The sequence below is a fragment of the Varroa jacobsoni genome, unplaced genomic scaffold (assembly GCF_002532875.2).
Source record: "Varroa jacobsoni isolate VJ856 unplaced genomic scaffold, vjacob_1.0 contig00845, whole genome shotgun sequence".
NCBI classification, from domain to species: domain Eukaryota; kingdom Metazoa; phylum Arthropoda; class Arachnida; order Mesostigmata; family Varroidae; genus Varroa; species Varroa jacobsoni.
Window position 1 is genome coordinate 30,494 of NW_019214539.1, and position 21,680 is coordinate 52,173.

At 41.9% G+C, this 21,680-nt stretch overlaps 1 protein-coding gene across 2 annotated transcripts in view; it reads left to right on the forward strand.

Moving 5' to 3' along the window:
- Positions 1 to 21,680, forward strand: part of LOC111271673 (uncharacterized) — a 39,658-nt gene that overhangs the window by 15,250 nt on the left and 2,728 nt on the right. Inside the window, exons 2-10 of one of the 2 annotated variants that reach the window (XM_022852621.2) lie at positions 5,506 to 5,715; positions 8,340 to 8,465; positions 12,075 to 12,185; positions 12,588 to 12,848; positions 14,758 to 14,928; positions 18,244 to 18,375; positions 18,759 to 19,130; positions 20,730 to 21,077; positions 21,291 to 21,472. In XM_022852621.2, coding sequence (XP_022708356.1) covers positions 5,506 to 5,715; positions 8,340 to 8,465; positions 12,075 to 12,185; positions 12,588 to 12,848; positions 14,758 to 14,928; positions 18,244 to 18,375; positions 18,759 to 19,130; positions 20,730 to 21,077; positions 21,291 to 21,472 — 1,913 coding nt within the window. The remainder of the gene's footprint in view (positions 1 to 5,505; positions 5,716 to 8,339; positions 8,466 to 12,074; positions 12,186 to 12,587; positions 12,849 to 14,757; positions 14,929 to 18,243; positions 18,376 to 18,758; positions 19,131 to 20,729; positions 21,078 to 21,290; positions 21,473 to 21,680) is intronic. The other variant, XM_022852622.2, reaches the window with a different exon arrangement.

A 21,680-nucleotide genomic window follows, 5' to 3' on the forward strand; every position in this document is an offset into this window, starting at 1 on the left:
CTCTGTTATTGAGAACATATAGCGTGCCACGCATCAACACACACGACGGGCGCCGACATATCATCGTTTTTATCTGGTCAGTTAGCTTGTTATTTGATTGCACTTACCTTCTTACAAGCAACCGCCGTCGTTTCTTCACTTGCACTCTACATATCCTGTAAGATGAAGAGGCTGTGCCGGTTACAGCAAATAGGACCTTATGAATATGTCGCAGTGCATCCACTTTGCTCGATGCACCACTAACCGAATTCTGTGTGCCCTTTACAGCCCTCCTCTATGCTCCGTAAATCTGCATCGGCTAGGCTTAGCATTATGCCGCCCTCGTATCAGGTCTTGCCCAAGTCTAAAGTAACTGGCTCGCTTGTGGAAGGCCTATTAGCCGACGAAGCATTTCGTCATGGGTTAATTCTCCTCTTCGCGTGGTAACTGGCAGGCTCAGAACTCCCCACTAGACGTATTCATGGGTTCTGCCGCATCATTTCATCGGCATATAGGAGGGCTACATCGACTACGTTCATGGTCGATGATATTGATCGCGGCCTAATTAACATTGATCTACTAGCGACCGGTCTCCTTTTAAACGGCTTGCCTGAGCCCAGTGTAGCCGCCTCCACCACTTCAAAAAACTTCAAAATTATATAGCGACCGAGGGTGCTTGGGAGGCACGATATCCGACTGTGGTAAAAGTTTACCTGTTTTAGGGATTCAACGACACCAATGTTTCCTCTCTGTCGCCTCGCCAGCGCCTCTTTTCACCGTTCCATGACGGATTCACTCTAGTTGTTGCGTGTACGAAAACACATAGAGTACATATATACATACAACTATTAACTTAGTTATAATCATACGTAATCAATTTTAATAATCACCATGTGTGTATGTCTCACATAGATAGTCATATAACCACACACAGCTAAGCATTCGATGACTTAAATTTATCTACGTGGCAAGATCTCGAAATAATTAAGATGTAACGATATAATGGCAGCATAACAGCAGTGGTAGTTGTCGCCTACCTTATCCAACCTTCTACATTCTGTTTACCATATCCTGTGCCTGCAAGTAACATAACCACAGATAAAGGCAATACGCCGAAACGTCATTACTTCAAATTCATTGAATTTCATCGCTCGTCATCTACAACAATGATAGCAACGTCCGTGAAGCTCATTGAAAATTTCTTTTTCTGGGCAATACTTCACATGACAACGTCGAACTAAGTGCCATATATCTTGTACGCTGGGAAGAAAACGCGTCCGTGTTTCGCTGCAGGTGTTAATAAAGATCATTTTAGTTTTCCAGGAAAGTTCGCTAATGCAGGCGCGTAGATTCAGATTCAGAAATGGTGGGCGATTAGATAATCAACGATATCATGCTTCGAATCCATAAGAGTTTTTACAATGACGATGCATTTTGTATAGGAGAAAGCTCTGACCATCCATACTATCTGACTAATTAAATTTTTCTTGGAATCCCTGGTCCACTTAACGAAGGTACACCTACACTTTTCCCTGCCTTACGAGTACGTTCTGGTCATTTTTGGTACACTAATGCCTCTTATTAAATAAATGTTTATCATCTATTTGACAAGACCTAGGCTGGTATTACCATAGCAGGCAGGCTAACAACAACCGGTCAGGTCTGCTAGAGCAGGATCGCATAGAAAAATGGTAACACCGTAGCAAACGTTTGTAGATGGTGTTCCGTTCGATTCTCTAAGTTGTCGTTACAAGTGAAAAGGGATCAGGCTTTTTGGTGGGTTCCTGTATCCCGCCAAAATCCTAGTTTTTCCTCTCCTTTACAACTTAAGTAGAAAGCTAAGTGGAAGTGTTGTGAGCAGCGCAGCGTCAAAGTGCAGTTAAGTTCGGTGGTGAACCCGTCCGTATTCCAAACTAGGGCAGATGGCAGCAGCGGTACCAATGCTCCAATGGTTGTTGTTACTGCTGCCACTGTAACTTTATAACGATCGCTTGGCAACGCTTTGCGTATGACGAAAGAAAAAAGCTGAATTCTATAAGCAACGTTTGCGAAAGCAATGTGTTCAAATACTGCGGACAAGCATGGAACACACAGATATAAGAAGACGGCAAAAGTCTTCTTATATCTGTGTATACGGCTAGCTTTTACCAGACATTGACGGGAAACCAGTATTAACGCCTCGTTGCTGGAGCTGATTTATGCTGCGATTGTTGCTGAGTGTTGCAGTAATGCGTTGCCATTATCCGGACTCACGGTAATTGTGTAATCACAGGCGAACTGCGAGGCAATAAAAATTTATTACTAACAAACTAACACAAGTTGATTATCATAGTTACCAACAGCAACAACAACAAGTATCAACGCTCTAATGGCAGCTATCAAATACGATAATAGTAATATACACTTGAACGACATTTGACAATGGATACCCTGTCGCTGCTGTTTATGTTGTCGTTTTTCCTCGTCAACAATCGCGATCGATCTGCAATACGAGGTGAGTTTTTTTTTTTTTAGCACATTATCCTACTAAGCGCTTAGATTTATAGGCCATTACTACATTAGCGCAGAAGCGGCATACGCGTATTGTCTACCAGGCAGTGACAATACCGCTTCTACAACTAGTCGACGAGGGAGGGCCAAGGGGAGACAGATGGTGTTGGTGGGCAATCCACTTTTCTGCAACATTATCCTGACGGCGAATACGACCGGGGCCTTTGTCGATGGACGATTAGTGTATCTGTTGGCCCAATTCGTTCGCATCAATAGCATATGCCCAGCACATACGGTGCTTGCCATTACGCGGACTCAGGCTGTGCCAATCGAAGTCTTCCTCGCGGCATACAATCTGGCATCGGCTAACTTAACCTGTAGAGTCACAGTGAACGGGTAGCATGTTGAATAACATTGTGGCAACTATTAGGACCAGCGGTTAAAAAGTATCAGGACCGATTGAGGATTCCAGTTGGACAGACAGATGCAGATGGATCCGACATATCGTATTCTTCCTCCAGTTACGTATATGATGCTTTGTATTTGTTGGCGGCTGGTTAGTGCTTGGATTCCTGAGCACGTCCTTCTTCGAACTTAAAAAGGCACCAATACGAAGATTTGAAAAGAAAAAACATTTATATTACATCAAGACATCCTGTGTACATGAAAAAGACTGCTATAGTGTACCTAATGTTCGCCTGTCATGTGCGTCTTAGACATTTGTTCTCTTGGCTTCGGGCCATGCAGCAACGGGCAACGGGCAAATGCAGCTGAATTCGGTTCCGGAGCCCAAACTTATTAGGAATATATGTCCTGTTTCTGCGCATTTTTGAAACATAACTTTTGTATCAAATCCAAGCGACATAACTGCTAGAATGTTCGCTAGTCAGCGGAAGCTTTGCTTACCTGTACCATAATACTAAAATGTGTCGGTTGTATGCACATACAGTTGGTACTTTTCCCTCTATATAAAGTATCAAGAAGGGACATATGGTAGGCTGTATATAGATGAAGCTAGATTTGTCGCCCATTTTTGTCGTTTTCATTAACACTGAGCAACTTTTATTAAACTACACAGACACACACACGCATATATATATATATGTAAACTTGCCTCGCCCGATTAATTCTGGAGCTTGTCTGTACTCTAGATAATTATTTGGTTTCCAGTTGATTAGCAATCACCATTATTAAACTTACTGTTATTATTATTGCCTGTGTACTGTCATAGCTGAGAAAGATGCTCCAGGGTACATTTTGACTATAGGGGATGTCAGGTCTACTTATTGCCTATAGAAGCTGTGGTAAGTATCAACGTCTGCGTAGGAGAAGCGATGAAGCAGTGGAACCCTGGCCGGCACAGATATTAAATAATGGCGTATGCTCTTTGTCTCACTAAAGCCTGATGCTCAAGCGTTGCCTATTACATAAAGTTTCCGGTCTCGCCGAAATGGCTACTGGTAGGCAAGGGCATAATCACCAAAAACGGTGTTTGGATATGCTACCTCAGTTGGTGCTGGCCAAACCTCTAAAAACCAAAGACCCTTTACACGTACAGACCCCGGTACAGAGTTAGAGATGTCAGAGCATATCTCCCGCCATATCAATACGCCTGGCTGAATGGGTCGTGCCAGCTAAATCTTTGCCGTGCGGGATCTAATGTTAACTTTTTAACATCTTTAGCGCCACCATAACAACCATTAGCTCAGTTGGACAAGAGCGTGTCTTACATGTTCAGTGTAAGTCCTGCTCGTTGACCATGCTCGCCGCGTATTAAGGCCACCAGATTGCTGGACACGGGAACGTTCAGCCGGCATACGGACCACCACCAATCTCAGACTGACATGAAAATACAAAAGCAACGCAAAAAGGATTCGGAACAAAGGACGTCGATTATGCGGGAGGATCAGCTGCGTTGCTAAAAACTGTGTAAAGCCTCTAAGCTTTCAGACGCCATAAAGCGTGCAATTTGTAAGCATAGTATTTAAAACGCAAAAATTCAGTTGAATCTATTCGTCGTTATAGGCTACGACAACGGCTATATGTTGGGTCTAACTCAAGTAACATTGATAGGACACCTACTCTCCTGTAACAGATCGCAATATTTTTCGTACGTACCATGTCAGCGATTTAGTGCATCTACTGCTCAGCTGCCTTATATTTACCCAACGCTATTTCAATAATGGAATAACGGTACCATTGATAAGTAAGCTGATATTTGCCAATTTATCGTACTTTTAACAATCGTAGACGTTATCTCGCTGAGTAACATCAATATACGATAAACAACATCGTAACGCGTTTTGAAGGTTATTTATTTTGTTTATTTTATTTATTTGTTTATTTAAATTTAACGACGATTGTTAGCTGGTTCGTTTCCGAACCGCTGTGGGCCTGATCCAGAATTTATTGTAGTTCCGAAAGCGATGTGTCTATCGGCCTTCGACAGTTTGCCTTCTTGGCAGATTGACAGGATCCACAAAAGAACATGGACCTCCTAAAACAAATCCGTTGCAAATCATGCGAAGATCAGTTTAGCTGAACCAATTTCAGTGATTCTGCTCGCGCAGTACAGCCAAGCGAGGTCGTTCACAACGGTAGGCTGACTTCGCTGAGAGAATTGCTTCCATAATATGACCCGACATTCACTCAAATGACGGGAATCGTCTATCCGGATATTTCGGCTTAGACATGTAATATGAAGTAACGTCGTAGAACTTTGATGCGGATTAATTTGCGATCAAAGACAGTAGCAGGGATATCGTCGGCTTCAAGGAGGAAATTCGTGTAAAGCCTCGGGTCCTCGGTCAGCGTATAGGATTATACAGACACGCATAGTTTGTTATTTATTTATTATCAATCATTTTCATTATTACAGATATCGTTAAAATAATTAAATACATGATTCTGAAGGAAATGGTACTGGCCCAACGCCAGAAAGCGTAACATCAAGTCGTAACCCAAAATCAAACCGCATGATTGACAGACTAAAATAATAATGATTTTGTCTTTTCGTTGTTATTGTTTTGTTTTTAGTCGTATCAGCAGAAGCTGGCGGCTCTGCCAATCTTCCGTGCGACATTGATTCTGAACTGGCCGATGAACCGGTACTCGTCCGATGGTTTCATCTGAACAACTCGTCGGATGGGGCCCCCTTCTACATTCTGGAGGATGCGCAGCGGAGAGGCATCTGGAATGCCAATCACGATATATCGGTGGATTTCGCCGGGAAAGCATATTTTTCAGGTAGGTGAGCTTTATTAAGTAAGTAGTAAGGCATAAGTATGCACAAATCAGGAAGATTCGAATCTATGTGTCTATATTATCAACTGATAAACAAGCAGTTGGCAATTGTTTGTGCAGCATTTACACAGAGCTACAGTCAGAAAGTTAGGATGTGATTATGCTTCTTTGTGTGTTCTGAACGCAGTTTGATAGATACCGTCGCCTAAAACTTCTGTAAAAATATAACGTAGAAAATTTATTTTATAAAAAAAAAAACAAAGATTCGTCTCATTGGTTATTGTCAATATTAATGTCTACATTAGTCTAGCAATCTCAGGTGGGCGCTGGTCGATCTAGGACCTTGTGACATTTTTGTTTCGGTTTACTGCTGTGTGTTGTCTCCCAATAGAGTAATATTGACCACTTACTGATTTGGGTTTCATATGTGTGCACACCGGCAGCAGCCCGGATGGCGTCTGACTGGAGTTCAATTGAAGTCCTGCAAATAAGCATCAACGAACTTTTCTGCTATTTCACAATACTTTTTCACTATAGCCAATACACAGAAACATGGCTGCAGTCCTCAAAGTTTGATCGATATATTCAACAACCGTGCTTTTACTTTAATTAGCGGGTAACTAAGCGCCGAGCTAAGTTCCGCACTCGGCACCATCATTTTAGCTTCTTACACTAAAACAAACATCCGTACGAACTTCACTAACTTCTTGGTAAAATTATAATATTTAAGAATCATGCGGTTCCCTTCCAAAGGGTTGCACTTGCCAAGAAATTAGTGGTGGGTCATGGACGTACCTTGAAACAATCTTCATTACAAATCCATTTCCTGTTCGTAGTACACAATAGTATCAAAGCATTCCCCTTTATCTTATGCTTTTCGGCGCATAACACAGGAGATATAAAATCAAGAAATAACACAATGAAGACGTACGTGTTAGCTATCGCGATTTAGAAATATTTCGAAGAAGTTCTTTTATTTTGTCCAGTAGTTTCTGCCAGCTCAACAAAAAATCTCCTTCTTCAACATCCCAGCGTACTGTGTTCCTTTCATATTTATTTCAACCTAAAAATACCGACAACAAGAAAATGTTATGAGTCAAGTTAGTTACAATAATGGTACATATAAAAATGTCCAAGAAGAATCGAGCGCAACACATCTAATGCTGCCAGATGTTGTGTATCTTTTCGGCATACAGCCATTGCGTGCACGCTTTTATTTGCATCTCTGCCAGCTGTTGGCGACGGACGCAAAAGTATTCTTCCAAATATGTATACCTATTGCTTGTCAGAACAAACTGGCATAAGTGAATGCACGTGGCAGCAGCAGCGGCGACCCTTCCTTTCTCGTGATTCATGCTCCAGGCTCCACGGATAAGATATGGGAGTCGGCGCGGGGACCCGGATACAGGAAACGAACAGAACAAAGTTCTCGCGAAGGACAAACTGGCTGGACGGTAAATTGGGGTGTTTTTTTTTCAACGGGTCTAGGACAGTTGACATTTTAGACGCGCGTAAGACCGACGTCAATAACAGCGCCAGGAGCCGTACAGGCAACAGCCGCGCCATGTCTCATGCATGTGCTGCCATAGCGGCTGTAGCAGTTAACGTTAGAAACACGCTCCTCACTCAGTAGCACTTGTTCAATGCCTTCGACATTTGAAAACAGGACAGGCAAGGAAGCATTAGCAGGTAGACACACATTAATAGGTTTGCGGTTGCAGTACGGCTTTCCTCTAATGCCAGTCAATCAACTAGCCGATACGACGCGCGTTACTTTAATCGAAGGCAAGCAATTAGATTTCAGGGGGAAGGTCTTCGTCTAACAATCAGAGAGGCTTCATGACGATTTTCAAAATTTTTTTTTAACTGGAAAATTTCTTCGTTGCCTTCGTTGCCCGCAAGCGTTCAGTATATGGAACCGACGAGCGTGAACGAATCACATGTCTCATAAGTGTCTTCTGGTTTTACTAATTCTACCAGAGAGCGTTACCGATTGTTAGTAAAAGGCATTGCCAAATTTTCGTTCAGCGAATATCTACTTTGAAAAGTGCCTCCGGCGATGCGCGAAGCAGAACTATATTTTCCAGGTACACACCTACATATCGAGCAGTCAGTCCGTTTTTTGCCGGGATTGCAAACCTTCTAATAGAATCAGCGATTATTATTAGTACTAGTTTGTATCAACAGTTACAAAAACCCGACAGTATGACACTGTAGATAACGATAAACCACAAAACTCAAACTGTGTAAGCTCGTTTGCTAACGGGCGTGCTATAGGCGCGTAAATTCAAATCTTATATGCGGTTCGTCGTCGCTGGCTTCAGTTCAATTCCAGCGATGAAGTCAACAGCATATTGCTACCTTACTACTCGTTACTTACTGTCTAGATAGTGAGCACCTTAAGCAATATGAAAGCCAACAACATTTTCGTTGGATGACGAAAAAATCAAATCAAAATACGGAGAGCAGCAGTTACCTACGTACCTACGTACACGTCTTTTCGTAATCATTTATGGGAAACTATCTTAGTCGTTAATGAACTGCTGAGTGGCAGATGCAGGTATGTTATGATTTACTTGATTTCTATTGGATATAACAATCACTTATATCTATCTGTTTGTTTCCAGCGCTCAGCAGCCCAGCAAGTTTGCAGCTTTCGCGATTATCTCCTACGGATGCTGGACAGTATTTGTGCTCTGTGAGTTTCCACTCTGGGGAAGTTCGGACCCACAATGTCTCGCTGCGTGTAGGCGGTATGTATTTCCCAGACTTATGTGTGTGTTCCTTATATATATATATATATATATATATATATATATATATGCAACATGTTTTGATAAATTGAATTCAGATCCCACAAAAAAAAATTTACCGGCGCTTGGTCAAAGATGTCAGACTTCCCTAAGATTATTGCCTATGGTAAATAACGTCGGATTCATCTGTCAAGCAGTTAGAGAGCACCCGACATCACTGAGTAGGCACTATTTTGTTTACATTCTAGTGTTTGCAATAAATTTAAATGTGGCCAGTATTCACTTTGATGATGCTACGTCGCTCCGTTCATCTCTTCCATTGAGACCACTTGCCTATTCGTCTTCCTGCAGCATAGACCCACCATATTCTCTACCCCATCGAGTCATCCTGACTTCGCATACGCATGAGCAGTCTCTCTCTCGTTGGCAATGGCTTGTTTCCTGGCAGTAGGTTTCATTGATCCTGCTCATGCTGATCTTTCGTACTCGCGATGGCAATCTTTGGAAACAGACCGTTTATACATGCGTCGATTTTTTTTTGTGTGATTTTTGTGCACTTTTTCGTGCGTCTATTACACCTCCATTATGTTACTTGTTGGGGCTTTTCATTTGTGTGATGTTCCCTACAGCTTTCTATCTCTTTTTTTTTTCTCCTCTAGTATCGACTATCTGTATGTAAGAATTCTTCCGGAATGTTTATTCTCTGAGTTTCGCTTTCTTTGGGGTATATGAACTGTTACAGCCTGTTGTGTTTGTTCCATTGCTGCTTTGGAAAACAAAATGGGCTTTTATACGAATACTTAAATATATTACAAAGAAGAAGACATCATTCGACGTATAGGATATAAGGTGTTTGCTCGTGACTCGATAGTTTGTTCTTTGACTTCGTTTGTTGTCTTGCCTTCAAAGGCGTCTGAGCCTAACGAGTTGTTAGCCTTTATCGGTTCATCTTACAATGTACATTGTCTATGCACATTGGGTCAAGATGAACTTGATGCACATACACAACGGGCTATTGTAGTATGTATAGTGGGATGTATTTGTAACTGTAGAAAAAATGACTCTTAACAACAGGGTGGTAGATAACTCACGGCAAGAAACGCTTGCTTGCCCCCATCAACATATGATCTAGTAATATATGGTGAAAAATATATTATTTATGACTTTGGCCTATGATTAATTTTTGAAAATGCATGACGATATAAGCTACATCAGCACATGTTTAGTGGGAGCCATACTGTAGATCAAAAGACAGAAAACAAAAATCGCTTCTCTCAGAATTCAATTCTTTAGTTAGAATTCAATTTTCCTGTTGTCTTCACGATATCTTTGTGCTTATTCTGCTTGCCAATCATCTCGTAAGTTATGGACCAATTTGGGATACGTAGTTTGTGTAGCGGATTGCCTGGTTCTCACAAAGGGCCACGATACTGAAAAACAATCTGTTACTGCGGCACCTTTCTATCAGCGAACGCAACTGTTTTTGTTGGGATTGAAGGCTGTCAACAGACACAAGTAATGCGCTTATCATAGTTGGGCTAAATAAGACAAGATTTTAGCACGAAACGTTATATAGAATAATATTATTAGAGAGACAAAGCATATATATATATATATACGTTTTTCGACGATATGTTTCAATTAATATAACTAACGTGCCATCTAGTAATATACTGGTAATCTAGTCTGAGTCGCATACCGTCGTAAACCGTGGCAAGATTAGCTAATTTTAACATTATCTCTAAATTTTCGTGAGGATCCGAAAAGCACCTACGAAAAGAAGTTTCGCCACACTTTTCTAAATATCTCACACGGCGTTCTTGCTGCTTTGATGAGCAATACCACGAAACCAAATAATAATTCATGATAAGATTCAATATAGCCTTGAAGGCGCAGGCCAAGGCACCGCATACCGCAAAGTCTCAAAAGGCCGTATCTATTTTGTCGCCCGGCTCCACTATTGTCAGTGCCTTTTAAACAAAGACTTCAAGTCTTTGTTTGTGCGCCTGCCCCTATATTTGGAAGACGTTCGCATGGATACGTCTCAGATACTGGGCTGAGATTATAAGAAAACACTCGTCTAGTTACCACGTGCAGGCTTACAAAATGGTTCCGCCACTCGCAAGCTTTGATTTCATGTCTGCCTGCTGTTTCTCTCGAAGTGCGCCCTAGTAGTAATGCTTCAGTGTTAAGGTTCTTACTTGCACTACTGTTGTTGTTGCGTACAATATCGAGTAAGGCCAATCAATAAACAGATACAGCGTTTCCTTGCTAGCTGGTATCAGTGTCCGCGGTTTTATACCAGGTCCAAGGTATATCCAAGCAAAACGGCACATTTGTTATATTTGGAGTCTAGTCCCGATGCTCCGTTATGGGCCTGGGTTACTACTTTTAAGGCTGCCGGACTGTTGTTGCTGGTTCTACTGAGCGTAACTCAAACACATCGCCGATTAGCTGGTCATAACAGCACTTTCGTTTTTTTTTCACGTAAGATAAAGGTGAGGAAGAGTGCTTTCTTACGCTAGTAGTCGAGGCGGCTCATTGGAGGAGAGCGTCAATACAACCTGGTTCGGTATCTAAATGCACCAGGTCTAGATTATTTGCCGATGAAATAGACATCATGGGCTCAGAAAAGCTCTTCAATTTTCCTGAACAGAGCTTAAAATAATGTTACGGCCTGTAGTTAAAATGATTCATCAGGGAATCTCGTTTGTACCGGCGCTCCCCTTGTTGGAAGAGTTGTCAGACATGTCCTTTAAACAGGACTGCAAAAACATATGGTAACAAAACGGGTGCACGCACGCCCGTATGCTTATAATATAAAAAAGAAGTTAAATGCTTTCAACATTCTACGTGCATACAGTTTATATGTCCTTCTGTGGGGTATTGTTTCCTAGACTGTATAAAGCCTGCTATTTACTGCGGAGTCGAACAATTGAGACGAGTTTACTAACTACCCCGTGGATTCGTCTGAAATTATTTTTGTAAATGAAGTGGTTTACAAAAACGAGAATGAAAGGCTGTACGAACGTTTCTTCAAAAAACCTGGCACCAGTCATTGGGTTCACAGTTATGCGGTTGGTAGGCTCGAGCTATAGTAGATATAACAAGAAGAAACTGACGCCCTTGAGACACTGATATTTATTTTGAGCAAAATAGGCAGGGGTCGCTACTGTTAAGAGATTCGGTCGCGTCCCCAAAGTAAGGCAGCCGCTGGAAAGATAGCCTCATATATTTAAACTCTGCAGAATTTCATTATGCGAAACGACGATCGCAGCGGCTGGATGGGCCGTTACCGGGCCCATAACCCTCTACGCTTGCCGTCATATGAAAAAGATCGTAAAGTTTATCACTGCACTGCGTGAATCGGTGTATGTGTGATTACTGGGACAGTGGAATAAACGTATTCAAAACGTAACTTTCGGACAGCAGGAGAAAATCAAGGACGACTACGGTAACGGTAGATTTCCTTAGTTTAGTTTTTTAAAAGTTCAATTCGAAGCGAACTTATTTCCTTCATTTTAGTTTATATATGATCAGACGGTGATATTTTCGTTGTTGTTTTTACTAGACCTTCTAACCATCGTATCGTTTCCTACCTTTTGACAGTATCCACGAGTACGCCTTTGTTAACTGATGGCGAAGGCAGCATACTTGCGTCACTGATCGGACCGTATTATGTGGGACACAATTTGCGAATCAATTGCATCGTTGAAAAGGGTGAATAGATTTACCGTGATACACTATTTACTCAGTCCATATTCTCTTAGTTGCCGAGAGGTTTCTGCTTAGCTGTACCCCACCGTCCGCAAGCCCCCGGCTCCGGTTCACTAAATAGATAGCTGATTTATTGCGGTTAGTAGAGGACAAATAGAAGTATCCAATAAGTATGCCCCTATACTGAAATCGAATGATAGTGTACTTCAGATACTAACCTCCGCTCATATTCGTTTAGATTAACAACAATCCAGCCAGAAGTAAACCTTTATTAGTCGCATATATATATATATGAACTTAATATGCCAAATCTATGGCCAATGATAGTGCATTTAGTCACTATATATAGATATACTTTTCTACGCATGCGCTGAATTCTTTCTTCATTAAATTCGTTTGGTTTAGGTCTTCCGATTCCGACAGTAGTGTGGAAGCGCAATGGCATCCCCATCATCGACGCAAACACCCCCGACGAGGGCGGAGGGGACATTTCGTCGAACAGCAGCAAGTACAGAGTCATAGCTCAACCTCGGACAGATGGAGCACATACAATTCTCGACGTGGGGCGTCTTGGTCGAGATGAACTGCGTGCTACATTCAGTTGCGAAGCGTTCAACGAGATCAGCGAACAACCTCTTGAAACAGCTATAACCATTGACCTTATCCGTGAGTTTCGTGAGAAGTGGGTCAGTCACATCTGACCGGCATCAATTTGCCAACAGAGAGTAGAGGTTCTCATTATTTCAAATAGCGACATCGAAATAAGCTTAATTACCTGTTTACTTGGACAATACGGCTGTCCTTCGCAGTTTGGGCAGATGACGAACAAGCTGGACCGTTTTGCTGTCCTTAAAGCAGGCTTATTCATCGAAAACGGGAATAGCTCAAAGAATGAATTATTTAATACGCATTATAAACGACTCCATAGGAGTAGCTAAACGTTGTCATAGCCCCAATCACATACAATGTGCTTACACTGAAGCTGTTCGTTAAATCCTGTATGCTAAGCTATCTAACAATAGAAATTACATATCACGACAAGCACTTAAGCGTAACTCGGTTCGGAGTAGCACCCAAAGTCTACATTTACTCTACGCAAAATTCCACAGTTAGTAAGATTACTCGTTTGATATTATCACTAAATTATTTTTGAATCCCCTTAGCTTAAAACAGCTATCCGTAACGTCTGACATTTAATAGTGACGTAGACATTTATTCGTATTAATTAAAACATGCTAACCCTACAAATCTTGCTGGTAATTTGGCTGTCATCCAACGCTTACGTATCTAGAAGCCAGCTCATGTCCATTATTCTTTGTGTCAGTGAAACCTGATAAGAATTTTCATTCCCCGTGATTATGGCCGTCCTGCCTAAGAAGTTCCAACGTCATCAGGAAGAAAAGTCACGTGACAGCCAACGCTAGCTGCACCCCCGCATTCCGGCAACGCGCTCTCGAATTGCTAGTCGAAATCTTCTTGAAGAATGATTCTAGCCTCGAGTGCCATGCCTCCTAGAATGTCTAAATAGGGGGCAGAGACAGCGATAGGTCGATACGGTTCTGAGAGCTCGAATGATATAGTCCTATCCAATAAAGAAATTCGATGGGTTCGTTATTGCCGTGCACTTTCATCCGAGGCAGGTTCCGTTCGTTGTTTGACATCGAGAAGATCATTTGGCTTTACTAGGTTCAACAACAAAAGCTTGAACCAACCTTTTTGCCTGGGGGGCACTAGCTACGGAACTGTTAACAGTCGCTTTTCAGCGATTCATAATGGAGGGCTTTTTTTTTTCGCTGATCTGCGCCATAATGTAGACGACTAGCGACGAAGCTAGAAAAAGACATAAATGAGTTAAGAGAGCGAAGCATAACCATCAAAATGAAGAAAAAGGTTGTGCCATATGTTAAGGAGCCGTTCTATGCAAGCTTTACAATTGAACTATACGTTCCTAAACTAAACCCCCTTTAGCCACACCAACTATTGTCTCGACTACTTGACCATTAAAGTTTTGTAAATTAAGGGCTATGCCAGAAGTTGCATCCCAGAATTGCGGTATCTGCGCAAGTCCGTGTCATAGGAAACTTTCCTACGGGCGTTTCGAAGTAGCTCGACAGAACATGGAAGAAGTTTTTCTTTTCACAATTGATGATCACTGGAAGCACACGACGTAAAGTTAATACAATACCACTTTCTTGAATTTTCTCCGCATCTAATACGAAATATTTTATACTAATGCCAATTTCCGAATGGGAAGAAGAACGATTGGTAAAGTTTTTCTAGTTTGATTAGTTGGCGTTTCCTGCCAGATAGACATTCAGATTCAGAGCAATGATTGCAAATAAGACTCACGCTTCTGTCCTATCAAATCAATTTACTGATACAATCATTCTCATTATCCCGTTTCTCCCGTTATAACTATATTTTGGGTCGTTGCTTGTCTCTAGAATTGCGACCCAATCACTTCAGATCTATCTGCTAGCAGTACACTTGTATGCGAGCTATAGATCACGATAGCATCGTTGTAGCCGACAACTTATGCTTCTGTAATCTTCCTTTTCACGCAAATCCCCCATAGTGCCTCCGTTGTCTGTAGAGGTGGAACACGGCGGTATCTCATATTCAGCGGGTGCTCAGGCAGAGTTTCGCTGTCGTGTAATTGGTTCCAGACCATTTCCAGTCGTCACATGGTTGCTTGCTACGAGGAAACTTGAAGCATTTTTCAGCCATGTCAGCGACGAGGACGATGGTAAGTAGCATCTTTACAACCATACTTGCCCGTACTTGATTGTCTTTTGAATGCGCTTGTTATTTATTGACGCCTCTCGTCTTGTTGATCTTCTTAAACGTATTAGCAATAAATCGTTATCGTTGGGTATCTAGAGGTGCAATTCGAAGTCCTAAACAGTACGAGTTTGTACGTATTACCAAACTGCCCGAAAGCGGCTGCACTGATTTTCGTCATATTTTGCACGCAGGTATTTCTTTGACACGAGAACAGTGCAGCAAAAGCAACACGGATTCTAAACGAAGGCCTTTTAACGTTAAAAACGTCATATATTTTCCTTTAAACTTCAATGTAAATTTTGAGAAATAACATTTTGGGCAGTTTTCTTACAGCTGTTGAGGCATCGAAACGCGGACTCTATTAAAATAAAGGCGTACAATTGGCTTTAGACTCATAGGCAGAAAATCAGTTTTTTTTCCCCCCAAAAATCCGGTTGTGTGCCCATCGTGTAACACACAAAAGACATGAGACTGCGTGATGCAGAAATCTTGCCGCCTTTCGTAGGCTACGCAATAAGCACGCAACTGAACTAGCAGGAAAACACGGATTTGCTCTACTGGAATTGTCGAATGTCGTGGTGACAATGATGGCTTCAAGCAACGATTAACGAATTTCTAAAAGATATCGGTTTTTTCACATTAATTGCCTGTTTGGTTTCTTAACATTTACATGAAATTTAAAAAATGTAAACTATTCACCTTAACAAAATAGGCGAACGATGGCGAGGGATAAAAGGTCAAGGATGGTACAGTGACGGCTTCAGTGCAACGAGAATACGCAATAATTGTGACAGAAGTACCAGACACCTGCTATAGAGTGACAGGATGACACTAGGACACGATAATGGAGCATTTGAATACCGGTAAATGAATAACCAAAGAAAAAGAGCGGTTCTGCTAAGTTTAACTACATGATTAAATGGTTCAACCAATGTAGTCGGGTGAGAACACAGCAAAGTAATGAAATGACTTGAACGATGTAGTAGATTCTCTAAAAAAAAACCTAAAAAACTTAAAAGTTAGTTTGTTTGAGTGGGTCACCTAATTAACCACCTAGTTTCCCCAAGCATGCCACGAATGACTCACTCAGCAACTATATAGCTTTCCAGTGTAGGAAGGCTGTTTAAGGAAATTTGAATCTAAACTTAAAGTTCCTGTTGGTACACCTGACTTTCCGCAGCACAGACTATTCACATAACGCCGCTTTGAGTCTGAGACTCGAACAGCCTCGTGTGCCTCGAAGAGGATGTCATTAGGGGAGTCAAGTCGTCCATTCATGGTGTATGAGATTTCTTTATTATCACTATCTCCTATGAGAAAAAGCTCGGACTTTGGTCCAACTTTAACATGGTTTATCAACTGGCCAGAATCGATAAAATACTTCAATAGCTCCATAACAGAAATCTACACAGTGTAGTGTTGCATAATAGGTAAAGGCAGAAGATGGATGCTGCCATTTACTTACTGCAGCTGCGTCGCTGTAGTTAGCGTAAGTTTGAAAAGCGCGCCGCGTATGCCTAGTGGACCAATTCGTTCTGTTGGCGAAATCCTTAAAAGTACTGCTACTATTTCTCCAGCGATTCCGAACGCTACAAGTTCCATGTTGCCATGCTGAGTTATAATAATAACTTCAATTAGGGGGAGGCTTATGTATCTACATATTAGCAGTGTTTTAACTGCTCATACGTCGAGTGCTCTGATCATGCTTCACTCCGCCAAAACTAACGGATATGACTGCGACATAACAAACGAGTTTGTACAAGTATATATGATAGTGCGCACGACTCATTCTAATTCGCTGGGCAGAGACTATTTTCGACAACAGTTGAGATCGAGGTACTCTACTCCCATGGCCGTGTCTGCCACATGAAGGCAAAGCTTTTCATCTAGCAAAACTGGAAAAGACTAGTGGAAAATTGTTGCCATGACGACGAAGCCTTCTTCGCTTTCATCCACCCTGACGTCGTTTTTGGCCGCTGCCCGCCCGCCCGCCCGCCTGGGTGTACGATTTCTATATTGAATCATGCTACATGGTACCTAAAGCGACATTGTCATCTTTGCTAACGGCCTCCGAAGCGCGCGTGTCGGTCGAGCCTGCCTTGCGAAACAAGCTAGTGGGCTTTGGTGGTAAACCGCGGCATGCGTTGACGCTTCACGAGGACATTTTGATCGACATGCATGAATGAGTTTCGTATCTCACTTTGCCTAGCGACTTGGAAAAGCGTTTGAGCACCTACCGGTATAAGCTGTCCAGGTCTACCCCTGTGACACAGTCAGTGTAAGCAGCATCGGAAAAGCTGTATCGGCATGGCCAACATATCATGACGGCGGATATGGGCCAGCGTTACCCAGCATCACAACAACGGGATGTCCGTTCCATCTTAGATGGATTGCGAGATCGGTTACAGAGGGACCGTCAGGTACAGGGAAGCTTCAGTTCAACAAAATATTATTGCAAACTATACATTGTGATTCTATGAGACTAGTAGAAATATAGCAGCGACACATAAGATTCATACTAAAAATCATTACGGTAGACTAGAGACATGCATGAATAATTAATGTAAAGCCATTTTACACGAGTGGGTGATCATAATTTATGATTGCATCTTTTCGAATTTCTGGATATTATAAATTAATATCTAATATAAAATAAATAAAAGCAATTATAATCGGTTATTTCCTTAGGAGCTCATAACATCTGGCATACACTTCGGCATTCATCTATCATCGTTTACAATAATCTCTTGAAAATTATTTTTTATTCAAACGATGTTATTTATGATCATAAAATTAATTGAAGTATTCATAAAATTTAGATCTTTCGTCTTTCGCCTAATTTCCGAAATACCGTTTCGAAAATTTCTGTACTCAGGACGAACCTATGTCATCCTTTGTCCTCTCTAGGCTTTCCAAATGCAGTCTTGTACACATTAGGTTAACGCGTTGTTTAATCCCCACTTAGAGTACGCTCGTTCCAACGAAGTGTGCTTGGCTTACTTGTTCATAACTGCCCCATGTACAGCTAGAAAGTACCCTGTAAATAAACGTATTATGCATTTATTATAATGTGAACGTCTGTTAGTTTCACTTTAACCCGTATGTAGGCGCTGCTGTTGGCAGAGTGAAGTTTAACTCTGACGTAGTATTACCACTGACGTAGATCAGATAGAAGTCGGCCCCTGCCTATATTATGATGCGTTGAATTTTTCTACATCTCTGACACCTTCTATAGGAGCTAACACTCGTACCAATAAACCTACATTATACACTTCAGGTAACACAACAGTATCGACCCTCCTCTTGACAATGAGCCCGATAGAAAATGGACAGAAGCTGATTTGTCGAGTAACAAATCACCAGCTTCCTGGAAGCACCTGGGAGGACTCGATTCAGCTAAATATTATTCGTAAGTGTCTCGTACACATGTTCCTTGACGCAGTTCAACTAGAGGCCGTCCTGTCAATTAGGTTACTATATTAGGAACAGGCACTCTTCCTGAGATCTTCGATGTGCGCTGACAGCTCCGAGTGTCCGTTGCACACACGCATCTGTCTGTTAGGGTCGCAGTGGGGCCCTAAATTAAGCTCGAAAAATCGAACTAAGAAAGTCGGCGTTTGTCAAATGTGCGTATCGAAAATAAAAACTCGTCTCAACACAGGCGACTATGGCGACCGAAGTACACAGCGCGAAAACGTTGCACCAGTAAGATTCTGTTTACGTGGCCGTTGAACAACGTCAAATATGTACATAAATGAATGTTTCTGTACGTAAAATCGTTCGATTTTGCAGATGCCCCAGTTGTCTCCCTACGAGGAGTCGGAGGTCACGAGGCTTCCAACATACACGTCGTCTCACAGAGCCAAGATGTCATACTTGAGTGCGTCATTATTGCTAATCCGCCGGTCACACGTGTGTTCTGGACTCTTAACGACCGGCTCCTAGAAGATAACACCTTAAGACGCAATTCCAGCTTGGTTACGCCTTCGTCGACCGCTACGACCACCATCACGGATGCATTGCTGGTTAAGCCAGGACATCGTTTTACGACGCGATTAATGCTCCAAAACGTTACTGCTGGCCAGCATAATGGACGTTATAATTGCGACGTCACCAATCCTTTAGGATCGGTGAGGTCGAACGATCTCGACCTTCGTGTTAGATGTAAGTAGCCGGCCAATCACGTTAAACAGATTTCAACCTATATATACATATATTAGTGATAGTATATCTCTGGTCAACGTGCACGAAATATCTATTGAACGTCGACGCGTACAACCATACTGCAAATCTATAGGTCATAAACAGGAAATGTCTGGCCTTTTTAAATGTCGCATGATCTACAATGCCCATATGCATACATTAGTCTTGTAACCTAATTTTATATTACTGGTTTGCCTTGTATATTAACTGCCCTAACGAGGGCTATTAGATGATGCTTGTTGCGGTTGCACACACAATTGGGAACTCACTCAAGCAAGGCATAAGGCCTCGACTGTTTACATCTCATGTTCTTTTTTTTTCCATTTGACAGAATTCACCACTTCGGCCTTATTTTGTAGTTTAACAAAGGCTTGATCTACAGAAAAATCTCCTCAGCCTCTTACGCAAGTTTCTTGATATCAAAAAAGTGATCCTCGGAGGCGTGGCTGCATAGGAGAAGAGTTTGTTACAGATATAATTGATAAAGTATACGCAGACTTCGTGAGAGTCTATAGTCTTTGTGGCGATCTTGATCGAAACTTAAATCCTAGTCGAGTCCGTATCAATCAGGTATGATGACAAATACAGTGTTAACAATGCTACTTTGTATAAGCTTCCCATTAGCACAGCGTAGGCGGCCTGTGACCTGAGCATTATTTTGAGTGCTGCGCAAAAAGTTGGCGGGCACATCACTGAAGTCGTCCCGGAAAAATTATATTTTGTTACTATCAATTTCCGTACTTCTGTTTACTGATACGGAAGTTATTGTACGATAATGTTGCTCTCTTTACGTTTGGTTCCGTGTTATAGTGTTCCTACCCTGAAAAGACATCGATGCACTTGACAGGACTTGGAGACAAAAGTTCCATGAAAAGCGAGCATCAAATACGCGTATTTTGTCGGAGTTTATTGTAGCGATACGAATCTATAGCTAAACGGTAGTGTGCCTGATTTTATATCGTTTCAAAAACAGGAAAGGCTTAATTATGATAGATTGCATTAGAAAACTGCTGTTTACTCAGACAATAGGGCAAGGCCTAATAATAACGCATTTGTATTGGCTCATGCTTCCCGTGAGTACATGTATAGATGAGTTTCATCTGGCTATAAATGCCGAGGCGTTCTGTGTTGTAGTGTACGTGGCGTGGCATTGCAAGTAGAGCGCCACAGAAAATGTATAACTTCCCCGACCAGAGGGACTTAATAGGATCATGTTAGCCGCTCTTTCAGTTAGACTCCTCGATCCGTCTTGTCAAAGCACCTTTATAATGTCATATCCAGTAATATTTATCACCATTACTACCATAACAACGGGTAGAGGTTTAGCATCGCCACTTTGCTTGCTTGTTAACCAAGTATTCATGGTCAACATGGTCGCATAGTATGTAAAGCGGTACGCGGTTTCTTTGTCATTGTCTATCAAAGTGGTTTTACCCGAAAAAGAATGAAAAATTATGCCGAGACAGGTGCTTATAATGCTCTCAGACATACACACTGTCGTCGAATATGATTTCGACATCTGTTTGTTTTTGGCTCTCTGCTGTGATGCCTAACACACAGATTCGCCACGATGCCATCCATCGGTAGACAAAGTGTACCGCTACGGCGCTTCAAACAAAGGTTCGATAAGGACCATACCTATGCTGGCAATTCGGTGTCAGATGGACGCGGACGCAATGGATCGGTTACACTTTACGTGGATAGCGTACAACTCATCGGGTTCAAACGAATGGCACGTATTTCACCCGTCTGCGCATCAGGTTATGAACGAGACCACAAGTCAGCTCAGCTATAGACCGTCCTCACTGAACGAAGAACTCACTATCGAGTGTTGGGCCAATAACAGCGCTTATATAAATAGTTCGGTACATGAACCCGAACCGTGCGTGTTCCACATCGAACCCTATGGTAAGTGTTGCGGATGTTGGCTGCATATCTTATCGTATTCGATGTATTTGTATGTTGCAAACAAAAACAAAGCAGCAGGTAAACTTTTGCAAGTTATTTGTGAAACTGTATTTAACACTGTTCGTTTTTTTATGCTAGATAGATTAGATCGCCTGTTTGTACATGGCTATGCCTATGCCTATACATTTTCGCCTATTTCGCGTTTGAATCCAGGTGTTCCGCCAGTGCTTGAAAACTGCCAGGTAGTAAATCAGGCGCAGAGCTGGTTTTTCCTCGAATGTGATTCGATACGGCAGGTGGATGACAAATCTAAGGAATTTTATGTACTAGAATTGTATAACGCGGACAACGGGAAATTACTCGCAAATCTCACTTCAGACGAGCCCGCCTTCCAGGTTAGAGAATGAATGATCTGCTGAACTGTGGACTTCATTTGAGAGTCATTAGTTATAAAAAGGCTGTTTAATCCCGAAAATTCAGCTAAGACATAGTTTTAAACGTTTGAGTGATGTCTATGTAAAAAATGGTAACTTTACAATACACTAAATTAAACGCTTTCCAAGCCTTACGCTCGGTACCGCCGTTAGGTATTTCAGTAGTGTT